The following is a 15,769-nucleotide window of genomic DNA, read 5'->3' as shown; positions in this document are numbered from 1 at the left end:
TTTATCTCAAGTTCACTGAAAGCATTTTTGCTGATAAAAACACAAAAGCTGCTTCCTCACACAAGCCCTGGCTGCTGTTGTTGACACGCCCCCCCAGTGCCCCCCATTCTGAGACATAATTGTACAACAATGGTGTCTTTGTGCGGTCTCTGGGGTGGACAATGGCATAAGGGAGACGTCACACAGTGTCTTGTCGCCCCGGTTCCCCTCATTGAGTAGCAGCAGCCCAGCCTAATGACTGGAGCCCAGGGACCATGAGGTTGCAGGCTGGGCCCCGTCACACTGACTGCCTTTGGGGGCACTGTGGGGGTTTGAGCAGGGAATTGCAAGAGTGGAAAAACAGCATGACCTAGCGGTTACACTGACGCAAAGAGGATTGCAGAGTAGGGTAGGATTAGGTTGTCAGGGACGTGGCCTAATATTAACAGAGTGTCTCTGTGCCCTTATTTGAGTGACTAAGAGTTAGCTTAAAGCTGTCTGAATGGATTGGGAGTTTAGATATTTCATTGACTAGAACTGGGCGACTGGGAAAAACAAAGGCTGCTTCTGTTGTTCTCTTGTTGAGTAGAGGGGAATAGCGGCTCTGAAGCAAACAAATGTAGCTCAGAGGTTAGCTGGAAGACTAATGGGGATATAAGTGGTGCAAAGGTTGACGTAACACAGTGAAATGTCCTTATTTTCTCCCCAGGAACTGTGTGAGAGGACATTGACCCTTTAACAGCACAACAGCGTTTGTGTGTGTGTGTGTGTGTGTGTGTGTGTGTGTTTATGAATTCATTTTGCAGTACTGATGTTGTTTAGCCTCATAGGAAGGCGCTGTGTGTAATTGCAGTTCTAACCAGTAGGTGGCGATAAAGAACACAAAAACAGCAGAAGAGCTCTGGCCTGGAGCTTTCGTGTGTGCTGTCAGTGCCAGATTAGGGCTGCAGCTCCCAGAATTCCAAGCCACATTAACTCATGCATTTATTTGTTTGTTTGATTATGTGTTTGTTTATGGCAGTGTTTTTAAAGGAATAAGGCATGTGTTTAAAAAAAAAAAGTGTGCTTATGCTAGCCTTCATTCCTCAAATATTTCAGTTCCAAGCATTTCATTTGGATTTTGAAATTATTTTTTAATTTGCTGTCTTTCCAGTTAATCTCACCATCAGTTTCTTATCACTTAAAAGCAATTATTCCTTAGGATCTTGGTTCAGTAAACTGCCCTGGGGCCTGAGAGAGTAAGAGTGGGCTGGATCACCCCCTTAGTAGCCAATGTGTGTGGAGCATGGGCAGCAGGGTTGGCAGCTGTGTTCAGGTCTCTCTCTCTCTACAGATATCCAGGAGTGCTACGAAGTGACGCTGAGCCTGAACTCTGTGGCAAATGGACAACAGCCAGAAGAAAAGGAGTCAGACCAGGAGGAGAATGAGGAGGTGAGAGAGAAAGAAAGGGAGAAAGAGCTGCATCAAATACAACATTTTCTGAGTGCTTGTAATGCTGTATGTATGCCTATGTGAAGGAAGGGTGGCACACTGTCATTCTGGGGGGCAATAAATCAAACTTTCCCAATCAGTCTCAAGGACTCCCTAGCAGTTCTGGAATTTGACTTCTTCAAAGATGTCAAGACAAGTTGTGTGAGAGGTTCAAGTGCCATGTAAAGACATTTAACGCTTTTCAAATAAACAGTTAACTGGTGGTTACATAGACTAGAGCTGGTAGAAATTATATGGTGTCACCAAGGTCTTCCACGGGAAGTATTAACAGCCTAAGTGAAACGAAATTGCATGAATGGGATTCAAAAGTAAAATAATTAAATAAATAAAAATAACAATGAAGCTGATTGTATGAATAAAATGTGCCTCATCAAATTTACCTCCTTTCTTCTGTGTGACTCATGCAGAAATGGAGCACTCCATTCCTCTAGTACATCCATCAGCGGCGGTGAAGAGAGAGAATGGGGAGGTACAAAATAACAGCGTGTGACGACGTGACATTTTAAGGAGCTTACGAGAGACAGGAGTTTGAAGCAGTTGTGATAGATTTCGAACGTGTACTACAGTCAAATATGCAACTGTCTTAGGCCAGGTTCGAGCCCCCTGCTTTATTTTACGAAGGACTCTGAGCCAGGAACAATTAGCACAGTAGCAGGCAGTGACAATATACAAGCATGCAGTCAACTGCCCATAAACTGAGTCATATTTATCTAGGTTAAATTAATACCTCATCTTTGATGTTTTAATGGCTTTGAAATAAGAGGTGATGCACATTTCTTCATCAGCTGCATGATTTAATATAGTCTCGCTCTTTTTTTTTTTAACAAGGCAGAATGTTAATTAAATTGAGGCCTTGCTGATTTGTATTGCCCATAAAGTGACTACTCTTTGGCCTCCTTTAAACAACAGCATTAGAGAAGGACTGACCAGCCACAGTGTGCTGGTGCTGGAACTACACATGCCTCATCTCCTAGACTCAGTGCTAGTAATGAGGGGTTACAGTCAGGGGCAGTGTTTTAATTGAATACTGCTTGTCACAGAGTAAACCCAATGTCCCTTACCTGGAAAGTTATTATGATCATATTTCATTCACTAGGCCGAAGCCTTTATCCAAGGTGATTTAGTACTAATAATAGAAGTGGTGTATTGTGATAGAAACACAGGATACAGTAATGCAATCACTTCAATTGTGCAGAACGAATGTAGAACAAAGAGACCAGATTGTTGCTTGTTTTCTGATGTTCTGGTTGGGTGGTGGTGATTATTGCAGTGCTGCTGCTAGTAGTGCACAGGTTTGCTTGGCAGATGTAAGGATCAGGCTGTCCTGATATCTGAATTCTGAAAATCTTGGACTGGAAAATCCATGATTTATGTGTGCACTGTAAATAGTGTTGTATACTTACAAAACTTATACTTCCTGTACAGTGACAGGTCACAGATGCTGAGAAGAACTTACAGAACAAATGTATTCAAATTTCTAAAAGTCCACCGTAATTTCCCTTACTGGCATCATGTGGCATGTAGGTCATCCGATCTAGCCCAAAATTACAGCAATGCCACATTTTTCAGTGCAATTTCAGATCTCAAAGAGCTGCACAATTGAGAACTAGCAACACTACACTTAATAACGCAGACGCACCCAGTGAAGGCCTGTAAAAACTACCCACCCCTCACCTCAGCTTTAGCCCTGGAGTGCTAGTGATTTGGCAGCAGCCCAGATGCCAGCCCTGAGCCAGGGGAGCTAACTTGGGGTGAGCAAGGGAGACGGATCTATCTGCCTCACAGTTGGAGCTCAGTGCACGGTCTGGGGTTGAAATGGCAGCAGCAGCAGCAGCAAGTGTCCAGCAAAGCTCTCATTAGGATTCCAGACCTGCCGTCCCCAGAGTATAGGATTGTAATTAAATCGAATGAGTCTGCGAGTTCCCTAATTTGGTGCAGAGCAGCAGAAAAGCTTGACGGGTCGAATGGCCTCCTCTCGTTTGTAACCTTCCTAAAAAGGGTTAGGCCTTGTTAAAAGGGAGAGAGCTACCAGGCAAGCAGTGACGGGGGGGAGGGGATCTATATCATACAAATATATAATCTCCATCACATCAGCCGTTATTGAAGTGCTTGGTACGGAACCGTGCAATTATTAGCTCATTCAGACACCTGTTTCTAGCAGATATTATTATTTTGTTTGGTCTGTATTATTGTCTGTTGAGCTTACTCTTCCTGACCTGTTGCCCCAGATCTAGGCGACATGCTTCCCTGCCTGATGCCAGGGGAGAGAGGGGTGAGTGGGTCTGAGAGCCAGGGAGCATCCCCAGGGCTCAGCCTGTCAGAAAACTGGGTTGGCAGCAGGACCATGGGTGGTCACAGAGTGGCACGCTTTTTGTAGACTTTGGCAGGCAGCAGGAAATAGATAAATCACTTGTATTTAAGCGCAGACTGAAGCCACCTCTGTGAAAAGGAATGGGCTGGTTAATGTGTGCGATAATCCTTCCGGGACTCCTGTTTACATAATGTACAGTGGATAAATATTCAGGCAGCCAAATGTATCTCCTGTCTTGTCATTGCTATAGCAGTGCTCTAACCTTTAGTAACCTCTTGTGTGGGAAGGGTGTGCAGACTGCCACTGATAAAGGAAAAATCACAGTGCAGAATGAAACACAGGGGATTCCCCGATAACACACCAATTCATGTCACTCTTGTATTGTATAGATCTCGTCCAGTCTCAGCTGCTGGTAAACCCTTTCAGCGCTGAAGAGAGTGGGGCACTGATATTCCATGTATTGAACCTATGTCAAAATAAAAGTTATAATATTAATAATAATAATAAAGGTTGTGATAAAATGGCAGATTTTTGGCATTCTGGTTTGGGGTAGCTCAAAAACTGCTTGAAGACCTACTCCCACTTTTCTTTTATGTTAGGGTGTGATCTTTCCTGTTGATCATCAGTTCCTCAGTTTGGTGTTTGTGTTGTGCTTGGTTATGCTTGCAGGGTTTCCTGTTTTCCAGCTGGTGAAACTTCTAAAATAGAGTGACCTGCAGATGTGTACCTGGAGTCACAGTGTGAACATGTGTGTGGGGGTCAGAGATTGTATGCAACTCTGTGTCAGTGTGCGTAAGATTGAAGCCCGTTCACAGAATGGGTGTGTTTACCTCTATTTCCCATCCCAGTGACTCAGCATCCCTCCATATAAACAGGAGTGGCTGAATAAAAATCTGCCTCCTCATTTGCAGCCAGTGTGTGTGTGTGTATTTGCGTATGTGTGCGTGTGTGTATATACTGGAGTTGGAGGCTGAGACCAAGATAATTCAGGTGCTGCTCAGAAGTACAGCCAGACCAGGACAGAAGGATCCAATCTCTAAATTATCGGGATTGAAGTCTTGGGGGACCTTGACCCTGTATAGCCTGTATGTCCTATTCAAGAGGCTGCCGACTGTTGCCCATAAAATGTCTTTGTGGCCTGAGTTGCAACAAGAGGAAATTCCTTTTCAGCTGCCAGGTGGGTCTGCCCAGAGTGGCATTGCCTGTGTGTCTGTATGTTGGTTCCTTCAGCTGCTGAACAACCACCTCCAAACAATGTTGTCGTTTATAGCTGCTCCCTCTGAAATGCTTGTGCCATCTTTAAAAGTCTGATAAAAATCGATCCCGGGGAGGGGGGGGGGGATTGGTGTTAATGCAGCAGTTTCCCCCTGTGTAACATTTACTTTTGTTGTATTTTTTTCCTCCCCTGTTTAAAGCTTGTTATCGGTTATTAATCCAACCCCATTCCAGTGTTTGTCTGCTCGATTCAGTTTCGACAAAGTTACAGTTTTCAGAGAAGCTGCATGTTCTGCTCTCCTTCATGGGCACCTGGCTATGCTACCCTGGACAGTGTATGCACAACAGCCACCCCTATCTTACTTCCCTTCTCCCATATCCCTCCCAAAGTGCCGTGGAGATGGCAGAGCCACAGAGTCTGCTCTCTAATGTGCTTCAGAGAAACAAATGATACGGAAAAAAAAAACTTTACTGGGCAAGCTACGTATTGGAGCAGTGGTTACGTTAATGTCAGTATCTGCAAGTCAGATATTATGCTTATTTTTAGAGAGAGAGACAGACTAGAGAAGGCTTGCTCAAAAATAATATAAAAGCAATGTTTTCATAACAGTTCTAATTTTTAGTGTTAAACTCCACAAAACTGAATTCTCCTACAGCCCCCATTGAAACTGGATGCAGTCCTCTCCCCCAACAAAAGACTGTAAAAGTGTGTCCTGTTTTTGATGTATAGTTTTAGTGGAATTAGTGCCCTTGTTGTTTCAATGGGATCTAGTGTTTCCTGAAGATTTCCTAGAATGTCACTTAATGCATCCGATTTACGATGTAAATGGCAGATGTGTGAATGAGTCAGTTTGTAATGGGCCCCAATGTTAGATAGTAAAAAGCTCCCAGCTTTTTAAAACCTCATTGAGGTTGGTTTTCCTTGTGGTAATGAGCAACAGGGTTTCCCGTGGCTCTCCTACATCCCAATTCTTCTACATAATAGGGTCTAATGTACCTCTGTCTGGCCACACAGCACTCTTGAAAGCAGTGATACAGATTTGCTATGGTTATTGAAGCCTTATGAAGAAAGGGCAGTCAAAACGTAATTCATTAATAAAGACAATTATAGGCAAGTGTGGAAAGGTTTCAGTTTGCTGGTTGAAGTTGCTGTGCATGGCACCAAGGCATAGGAAAGCTGTTCAGTTACTTGGCTTGTCCACACAATGTGTGAAGTCAACTGGCATGAGTCAAAGAGTGCACTCGCCAGCACGCTAACCCTGCTTATATTTTCCTGTGTCAACAGTAAAAGGAGGGTCTCTTTCAACACCGGTAAGGTCTCTGACTGTGCCACTGTCTGTCTTTCACAGAGATCAAACCCCGAGAGCCAGGATGGTGTGTTGCGGGTTCGAATCACAAGCAGGAGGAACTTTCAGAAGGTGGAGAGGGTGTCTGGCCTGGTGAGCCGCTCTCACATCGAGGTGCCCAAGGTCAGTGGGGGTCAAGGGGTGTCAGCAGGGGTCAGGATGCCTCCCACACATTTTGCAGGCTATGTCGGTACAATAGACAGGCTGTTCACTTCAACAGCTCCTTACCACTCACTCACACGCAGAACAGATTTTTGCGCAGCTCAATCACTTGCCTTACTATCCTATAAAAACCACACTGTTTTAGAAATTTATATTTTAGCTTGATATTTAGTTGCTCACACTTAAAGATGAGAATCCATGTCTCTGGGCCTTTTCTGGACACTACGCCTCTGACTATGTGTAATTCTTTTGTATTTGACAATTGAGAGAGCCTGGCTAAATGGATTTAAAAGAGGTTATAGTTCTCTCTCTCCCTTTGTTCAATCCCTGTCCTGTGGCGCTCTGTGCATTCCTGGTATTGGGTGATCTGATGGTACAGTGGCATTTCAGTGCCAGTCTATCAATGGGCAGCTGTGACTATAGCCAGTGCCAGGGTTATAGACTTATGGCCACTAGACCATGTGTAAGTACCACCTGAAGCGGAGCTGCCAAGGTCAACCTGAAATAGACACTTTGTCTCGGTCTGTTTGTCTGCCTCTCTGTCTTCATGGGCTCAATCCACAGACACCGAATTGCACTTCTAATGCTCTGTTGTTATATGTAACTTCACACGGTCGTTTATGAAAAAGGAAGTTTATATGGATTTCATGATTGCTTATAACAAAGGATATGCATTGTGCTGCCACACATCCTTGTTTCTAATGGAGCCAGTATCTCTGTTTTTTGGTAAGCTACCATTATGTATATATTTATAAAATAATAATCTTGGAGGCTATTATAAACTGATGCAAAAAATTAATAAGTAAAGAAATAAATCAAGCACTCAGAGCCTTGGCTGGGCATAAAAAGGACATTTGAATGATACACAATACATTATTTATTCATATCAAACATGGGATAGGTTGTTCTGGTTAAACACATGAAATGACATGCTGTAATAATAATAATAATAATAAAAATAAAAATAAAAATAAAATAAACAACTAATGTAGTCCCTTGTCAAACTGTTCTACACAGAGAAGACAGGTCAGTTCAGTGCATTATGACTGACTTCACATTATAGGTATCATAGCCTGATTTCAGTGGATCATTACAGGCCTAGTTTTTGCATGCCACCCAAAACACAACATGCCCAGCGGCACACGCTCACACAATAGCCCAAGGCACCGACTAGAGTTCTGCTACAGAGAGGAGAGGAGAGAAAGCGGAAACTGGAAATGAGGAGAGGAGAGAGGGGCGGGCATTCTTTTTCATGGAACCATGTCACTGCTCTGTGTCAGCTGCAGTGACGGCAGTCTGGCCTGGCTCAGTCCTTCAGAGCAGAGTCTCGAGGTTCGCAGGCTCTGACTGTGTGTGTTTGAGTGAGTTTGTGTGTGTGTGCGTGTGCTCTTCTAACACTGGAAGAGACGGAGAAGGAGAAGGAGAAAGCGAGAGAGGCAGGCGGCGCACGGGTAATCCTGTGCTCTGTGCTCGCAGGGCCTCTGTCAGCCTGGCGCTCTCACAACTGGAACGGACACCAAGTGCTCAGCCTGCTTCAGGTCGCTATGGAAACCACATTCCTCCCCCTTTATCCCCACACACATACACACACACAAATACACACATACACGCACACATAGATTCACACTCACATACACTCTGTGCTTTCTGCCCTCCTCTCCCTCTCAAATACTCTCTCTCTTCCTCTCTCTCGCTCTCTCTCGTGTCTTTCCTCATTATGCTGACGAGAAGGGGTTCACTGCCAAATGAAACCCAGTGTTGCGATACTTCTTCTCTGTCTGGGTTGGGGTCTTCTGTAACATAGCCGTCACTTCTGTTTCCTCTCACTTTGGGTCCCCGCTCCCCCTTCCTCTCCGTCTCTCACTCTCTCTCTCTCTCCTGCTCTGATTCTCCTCCCCCAGTATATGTTCGTGTTTGTCTTTCTGGCCATTCTTCTCCCTATCGCACCATCCATGTTCACTGATGGTTGGTCAGTGCATCATGGTCAAATCCATCTGAATTTATCTTCCATCTCTGCCTTTCTCTGCTTCTCTCTGCTCTCCTGTGTTCCTATGGTTTTTGCCTCCATCTGCTCTCAGCGTTTCCTTTCTCTTCATCTTCCGTCTCTGTTGTCCTCTCACTCTTGTGTTGCACTCGCCTCCCTCTGTCTCTCCTACTCCTCGCTTCTCTTCTACCTCTATCTCTCTCCTATTCCACCCCCTCATTTCCCTGCCTTCAGTCTTCGCTCTTTATTGCCCTCTATCCTCCCTGTTCCACCTTGTTCTTATTCCCTCCTTCTTCCTCTCCTCCCCCTTCCATCTTTCTCCAACCTCCTCTGTCTGTCTAGATCTCTTGCTCTCTCTTTCTAAATGTCTCTCTCTCTCTATATATATATATATATATCTTCCTATCCTTCTCCCCATTCCTCCCTCCTCTCCTGTCCCTGTCTTCCCCACATCTCAATCGCTCTATCTCTCTCTCTCTCTCTCCCTCTCCCCCTATCATTACCCTGTCAGCCGGATGTGCTGTGTGTGTCACAGCAGCTGTGTACTGCCACCCAGCCTATTAATAGGAGGCACGGGCCCTTTTGTTTTCCATGTTGCTGCATCTCAGAGTGGAGTGCAGGAGCGTGCGGTGGCAAGGGCTCGTTAAAATTCACGAGAGGCTCCAGCTCAACCCCCCCACCACACTCTGTTCCCCAGCTCTCTCGCTCTGCTGCTCTGGTCTCCTCAGCTCTGGGACAGCTGGGGCGCTGCTAAAGTATTGGTGTGTGGGGGGTTAGTGGGGTGCCAGAGCCGATTGGGCGAGTGGGATCCTTCGCTACCATTCTGAGTGTCTGTGAGCTGCAGAATTCGGGTCACCTGGATGTTTGAATGGGTAAAACAAATTTGTGCATTAGGATGGCTCAGAATTCCTATTAGTTGGAGGCCAGAGAATAATTTTGTTACGAGGAAATTTGTTGGCACATCACATTTTCTCTGTTGAAGGCCCTATTCATCCTACATATGCATATCTTTTGTGAGGGATATCTGTATATCAATTAAGTATACTTTATCCTCCTTTAAAAAGGGCGTGTGGGTGTTCGCATAGTCTGTGCATCATTGCAAAGTGCACGGCAGATTGAGGTAGACGTCCATGAACATACTGATGCTTTGCAGGTTTTCATTCCTTGTGACGTGTCAGAGAGCGGCTGAGCTGAACTGAGCTGAGGGCTTTTCAGCCTTAGTGTGCCAGTGCTCACAGCCACGGCCGTTGCTAAGAAGTGAGTGCTGTAAAGGCAGGAGGGATTCCAGACGCATCGTCTCTCTAATAAATCCCTCTGTTCTGACTGGGGGCCGTCATTGCTCGAGACATGACACGCAGGATGACTGTTCCTTTAAGACAGCTTGAACTTCCTTTTGCCTTGTATGGACATCTGTCCTGTCAGGTGACCAGAGCTTCAGCACGTGACATACTGTGAAAATGCAAAGAAATTCCAGAAAAAAGGCTCTATATGTGCAGTGTATAAGATGGGGACGAACAGTGTGCGGCCAGCCGAGTCTGGGTTATGTAAGGGGTCTGTGTGAGCGCAGGCTGACAGATGTGGGTGATGAGTTGTGGGATTGGGTAAAAGCTGAGGGCTTGGGTAGTGTGTGTTTTAGACCTGGAGCAAAGAAAGACCCTCCTCCCACATGACCAATTCAGACAGTCAATCACAGGGTGCCTACTTTTCATTTGTCAAGATGAGTCAAAGGTCAGCCATTTAATTTCCTCTGGCAAATGACCTTATATTGTTAAATATCCCCGCTCCACTTAATTGGATTCTGCTTTTAATATGTGTGTGTGTTTTTATGTTTATTTATATAACCTTTGTACGTTTTGTGTTTGTTTGTTTTTTGCCTGATTTCATTACTGTCTGCTATTTTGCATGGAAATGATTTCCAAGAAAACAAGAATAATACTATAGAATTTCATCAGAAAGGCTCTTAGGCTACAAAGCTGGCTTTCAGGGTACAACTGAAGTACATAGAGGAAGTGAGGTTAGATGGCAGTGCTGGTATTTTAATGTGGCTTAGTATTCCTAAGTGGATTACACATGTGAGATCCCTGGTTTTAGATTGATTTCAGGGTTCATGAAGCATCCATGGATATATATATATATATATATAAGTTTTGTAATAATTGTTGTCTGATTTGAGAAATGAATATACAATAGCCTTGATCTTCAGCTTTGGGAAAACTGCCCTTCGCTTTTACTTACTATGGAGTAGGCTGTTTGCCCACAGGGAAATTAAGTAACAAGATTTCTGTAAATGTTTGGTATTATAATTTTGTGAAAAAATACAATTTGTTTGCATCAGTATAGTCCTTCTAAAGGAGAATTTGAATTCCTGGTCTTTTTGTGTTAGGATTTCACTGCTAAACAACAAATGTTATCACAGAATTGGTATTACTGGAGAGGTTCTTAATAAGTGGACAATGTTGGTGGCAATTCAAATGTGGGGGTATGGGCTACTGAGATAATTAATTTAAATTCTGTTAAAACACTGAAGCCGACTGAACTGGAAATGTTTTGTGACAAGTTGAAGTGTTTCATTAGAACTGATAGACTGCGAGAATGATCTCTATGTTTAAATTCCAGAGTACAGGAACCTAAATGTGAAAGTCAGGTTATGAGGATTGTCCCAGTGTATTTGTGTGAGCGGTGTACTGTGGCGTGTGTGTGTGTGTGTGTGGTAGTGGGGCAGAATCTGCGATGATTCATTTTTGTACAAGGAAATGCTGAACCATATATACATTGGGGTCTCGCAAAAATACTTTTTTTTTAAAACAGTGCAGTATCAGAAGCTCTTGGTGTCTCTTGAAATGCATTAGCCTAAATCACACAAAATGCATGTAGCTCTTACTCACACCTAGTAAAAGACAGACAAGTCTGCACTATAGGGAGAGCCCATTCACAGACTCCATCTTCATGTTTTCCCCCCAAATTTCCACCCAAACCCTTCTCCCCCCATGTCTTTTCCTCTTCTTCTTCCTCACCCAGATCCTCACAGTCTCTGACTCCCTCTTCCTCATTTTCTTCCCTCTCCCTCCTCCTTCCCTCTGTCTCGCTGATACGGAGGATCCCGCCGACTGATTGGTTGTGACTGAAGAGATCTACCAACATTTTTTTGATTATATAATCGAAGGCGAAGGCTGCATTTCCCAAAGGGACTCTCACACTACAGCTCTCTCTCACTCGCTCTTTCATTCTCCCTCTCTCTCTCTCTCTCCCTCTCTCTCTCGCTCTGTCTCTCTCGCTCTCTCTCTCTGCCCACCCCCCTTACCATCTTCACTCTCTTCCCTGGCTCCTTCCTTCATTTCTTCCTCCTGGCTTATCATTTTAGCATTTCACTGCACAAACACACTATTGTCTTGTCTGCACTTTCTCCCCTCCATCCTCCATTCTCTTTCTCCCCATCTTTAACCTCCTCTGTGTAGCTGAGGCTTGTGCAGCAGAGAAACTGTCAGCAGTGATCAGTTAAGAGGGAGAGAGAGAGAGACAGGGTGATCGAGAGGGAGAGGTAGAGTGAGAGAGGAGGACAGTGGCACTGTGTGTTCGCTGAACTGTACTTTGAGCGACATGTTCACCACACGAGGTGCTGCACTGTCTCTTTAAGGCAATCCTCCAAGCACCGCCTTTCAAAATCCAATTGGTTGTGGCTAACAGGGCTGTGTTTGCTGGTGATCCTATCTCTGATTGGCTTCTTTTCTTCTAAAATGTAAATTATTTTCTTTTATTTTTTCTCTTTTTTTATTTTTTTACTCTTGTTGCAAAAATCTACGTAAGTTACAGGAATAGAATTGCATGATAATGAAGTGAGTTACCGTTGCATGTAATTAAGTGAGGCTGAGCCTGCTGTTTGTGCCTCCTGTTAGGGCTGAATAGCAAACTGTGCAGTCACTGTGAGCAAACACACTCGGATACACAAACAGGCAACTTTGCGCAGGCACGTACTCACACCCACACACACACACACACACACACACACACACACACAAAAGGCCACTCTCTTGCACTGCTAAACACCCTTCCATATAATGAGACACAGGGATGGGAATAAGACTTGTATTACAGAGGTGTTTGAACCATTTTGGGTTTCCTAAGCTGCAGGCCATGTTATAAGCCAACAATGGATGCTGGGTAATTCAAGCTTGTTACCTCATTTTGAATAAAGGTAAGGACTCATTGATTCAGTATATATTGGCTTTTATGTACCGTGTGCAGCAAGTGCTGGTAAAACCTGAAATGGACCTGTCTGCTCTGCAACAGGATTCCTGTTACCATCGCTGCTAATGGCACAGACGCTGCCACACATGCCCATACCATTACTTAAAAGACAAACACTGTCTCACACTCCATCAGAAATACATTCATGCTGATGCGCCAGGACACCTACACACATAGCTGGCTGAAGCAAACATGCATTCACACAGCACACAGATGAACAAACATACTGGTGACCAGCCTTGCATCTCCACTTCTCTCTCTTATGTTCTCACTTACACACAATCACACTGGCACCCACCTAGGCATACAGTCACATCTGGTTCTTACACATGTGTTTCTGGGAGCAACAGAGAGGCGTGACTTATCTTTCCATCTGTGTTTACTCCTTACATTGTGGTTGGGAAGCATTCATACATACTTGGAACTGGATTCAATTGACTCATTCTCAAACAGGGCTAAATTAGGGTATTGTGTTGACTGCATTACACATGATAAACACAAGACCACTATATTTGATCTGTCTATCTATCTGTCCATACATTTTTTATGTATTTCCTACCATATTGATCTGTTTAACAAATCAATGCCCATAGTGTTTTGGTGAATGATTGCTTTACAGGTACAAGTGTAGTACAGGGCTGGTTGTTACAAAAAGATGAGCCTGTAGTCCCAGTTATAATTACTAACAGAAACCAATTCAGTTTGTCAGAGTTTTTTCTGACACATTGCAACACTTTTAAACTGCTGCTCAACAGTGACAATAGTCTACCCTTATGCAAGTTTTCCCTGGTAACATGGTTAATATTGGGTAATATGGCACTTTTAACAAGGTTTTACTACGGCTGTATCACAGTTTTTCAGTGGCATTCTTTTGGTTCAGTATGCTTTGAATAAGCCATGATCTGCCATAGTAAACAAGCCTAAGAAATATTTATCTTGGTATATCATGACACTCCAATGGTCCTGTGTCGAAATCACATAGCAACCATGTTGAACCAAGTAAAACCACAGTAAAACCTTATTAAAAGTGAAACCGAGGTTACCAGGCTGAACTTACATGAGGGGAGGAAAGCTCCTGCTGTTTTCCTCTGTAGGGAGAGATCACCACACTGCTTCTGAACCGCAGCACGGGCACGCCGGTGCTGCTAGAGCCTGCTGAGCCTTCCGTGCCCACCCAGCACGGTGAAGTAGAGCGACCGGTTAGGAAGTGTAATCCGCAGTGGACTTTGATGACTGGATTAATGGTAGAATAAGTAAAACATCCTGTGGTTCTCAGCACTGAATTCAAAATGTGACAAATTATTATACATTTTTTCAATGAAAACCCCTATTTGTGGTATCCCATACCTTTTTAATGAGCCATTATGCATGCAGGAGGTCATGTGCCCTGGGGTGCAGCGACTGTATAGCGGCCAGGAAGCCACAGCTGGTGTTGAGGCTCCGCCCTTTTTCTACCCACACCTGCACAGTTCCCCAGGTGCAGGATGGCTGGACAGCTCTGCAAATTAGACCTCCCTAATCCGCTCTTCGCCCACAACATTACTGTGAGTAACCCTGATGTCTGAACACCATTTATCTGAAAGACAGTCAACAGGCACCACATGGTTTTGCCAGTTTGTCCGAACGGGATGATAGGTGGACAGAGAGAGCCCAGGACTCCAGCGGCATGTCTTTCGCCACTCTCACACCAGCATGACTAGACTCTGCAGCAGCTGTGAAGAGCTGGGGCTGCGACGGGAGGCCAGTAGGCCAGGCATGGCCCCTTTAAGAGCGGCCAGTGAAGCGCTCAGTGTTGCTGCTGCTGCTGATGGCTGTGCTGCCAGTTGATTGGTTGTGGCTGTCAGGGCTGAGGTGCTGGAGGGATGCTGCTACGTCTCTCTCTCTCGCTCTCGCTCGCTCGCGCTCTCTCTCTCTCGCTTGCTCGCTCGCATCCTTCTGTATAATCAGCAACTAGGGCAAGCAGGCTGAGAGGCAATCCAGAGCTCAGCTCCTCTCTGCAGGCTGAGAAAAGAGAGAGAGAGAGAGAAAGAAAGAGAGGGAGAGACAGAGAGAAAGAGAGAGAACGCTTCCCAACACAGGAGGAGAAGAAGAAGAAGAAGAAGGAGGAGGAGGAGAAGAAGAAAATACAGCTTTACAAAAAGCAGAGAGAGAGAGAAACACAAGGGAAGATTTCAACAGGAGATAGTCAATTTTATATATACATATATTGTTTATATATATATATATATATATATATTTATATATATATATTTATACACACACCTATAGATATATATATATATATACATATCTGTGTGTGCTTGTCTGTTTATATAAATATTTTTATATGTATGTGTGTGTGTGTGTGTATATATATATATATATATATATGTATTTATATACATATCACTGTGATCCTGGCGTGGCGAGAGGAGATTTTTACCATCAGGGCTGGTCTCTGATTGTGTGATCCCTATACAGTATTTTGTTTTTTGTTTTTCCTGATCCCTACGTCAAGAAGAGGAAGACTACTTTCCCATTTTCTCTTTCTCTCTGCTGCTGCTTCTCCTTTTTTGTCAATCAGGGGGAAAAAGACCGGGCAACATAAAAACGGAAGAAGGCGGCAAATTATTATTGTTAATAATACTCTATTATCATCATCATCCTTATTATTTTTTTATTATCAGTACAGTTGCCATTGTTGTTCCTGTTACTGCTGTCAGTATTTGAATTGGTAATACCGTGCTCTGCACTGGAGGAGATTGCGTGATATAAAGCATCCACAGAAAAGAACAGCGAGTTCAAGCCAGCCAGCCAGCCAGCCAGCCAGCATGCACAAACACCACCATTGCTGTAAGTGCCCGGAATGCTACGAGGTGACCCGCATGGCGGCTCTACGCAGGATGGACCCCCCCTCTTACGGTGACTGGCAGCCAGACCCCTATGGATACCCGGCTGGGTTCGGCGGTGGGCAGACCTTGCCCCCCCCAGCCTCTGGGGGAGGGGGTGGCGTGGGAGGAGGGGGCACCACCGGTAGAAGTAAGGGCAAGCTGATGT

General features: G+C 44.5%; 1 protein-coding gene across 15 annotated transcripts in view; it reads left to right on the top strand.

The window, feature by feature from the left end:
• Positions 1–15,769, top strand: part of dlg3 (discs, large homolog 3 (Drosophila)) — a 94,537-nt gene that overhangs the window by 13,023 nt on the left and 65,745 nt on the right. For 11 of the 15 annotated variants that reach the window (XM_066715135.1, XM_066715134.1, XM_066715132.1 and 8 more), the window contains exons 3-4: positions 1,313–1,410; positions 6,346–6,465. In XM_066715135.1, the coding sequence (XP_066571232.1) occupies positions 1,313–1,410; positions 6,346–6,465 (218 nt within the window). Of the gene's footprint in view, positions 1–1,312; positions 1,411–6,345; positions 6,466–15,128 lie in introns of those variants that run through there. The other 4 variants (XM_066715140.1, XM_066715139.1, XM_066715127.1 and 1 more) reach the window with 2 other exon arrangements.

This window comes from Amia ocellicauda, chromosome 10 (genome assembly GCF_036373705.1).
Source record: "Amia ocellicauda isolate fAmiCal2 chromosome 10, fAmiCal2.hap1, whole genome shotgun sequence".
Classification (NCBI taxonomy): Eukaryota; Metazoa; Chordata; class Actinopteri; order Amiiformes; family Amiidae; genus Amia; species Amia ocellicauda.
The sequence above is the reverse complement of the archived record's forward strand: the minus strand, read 5'-3'. Positions and strand labels throughout refer to the sequence as shown.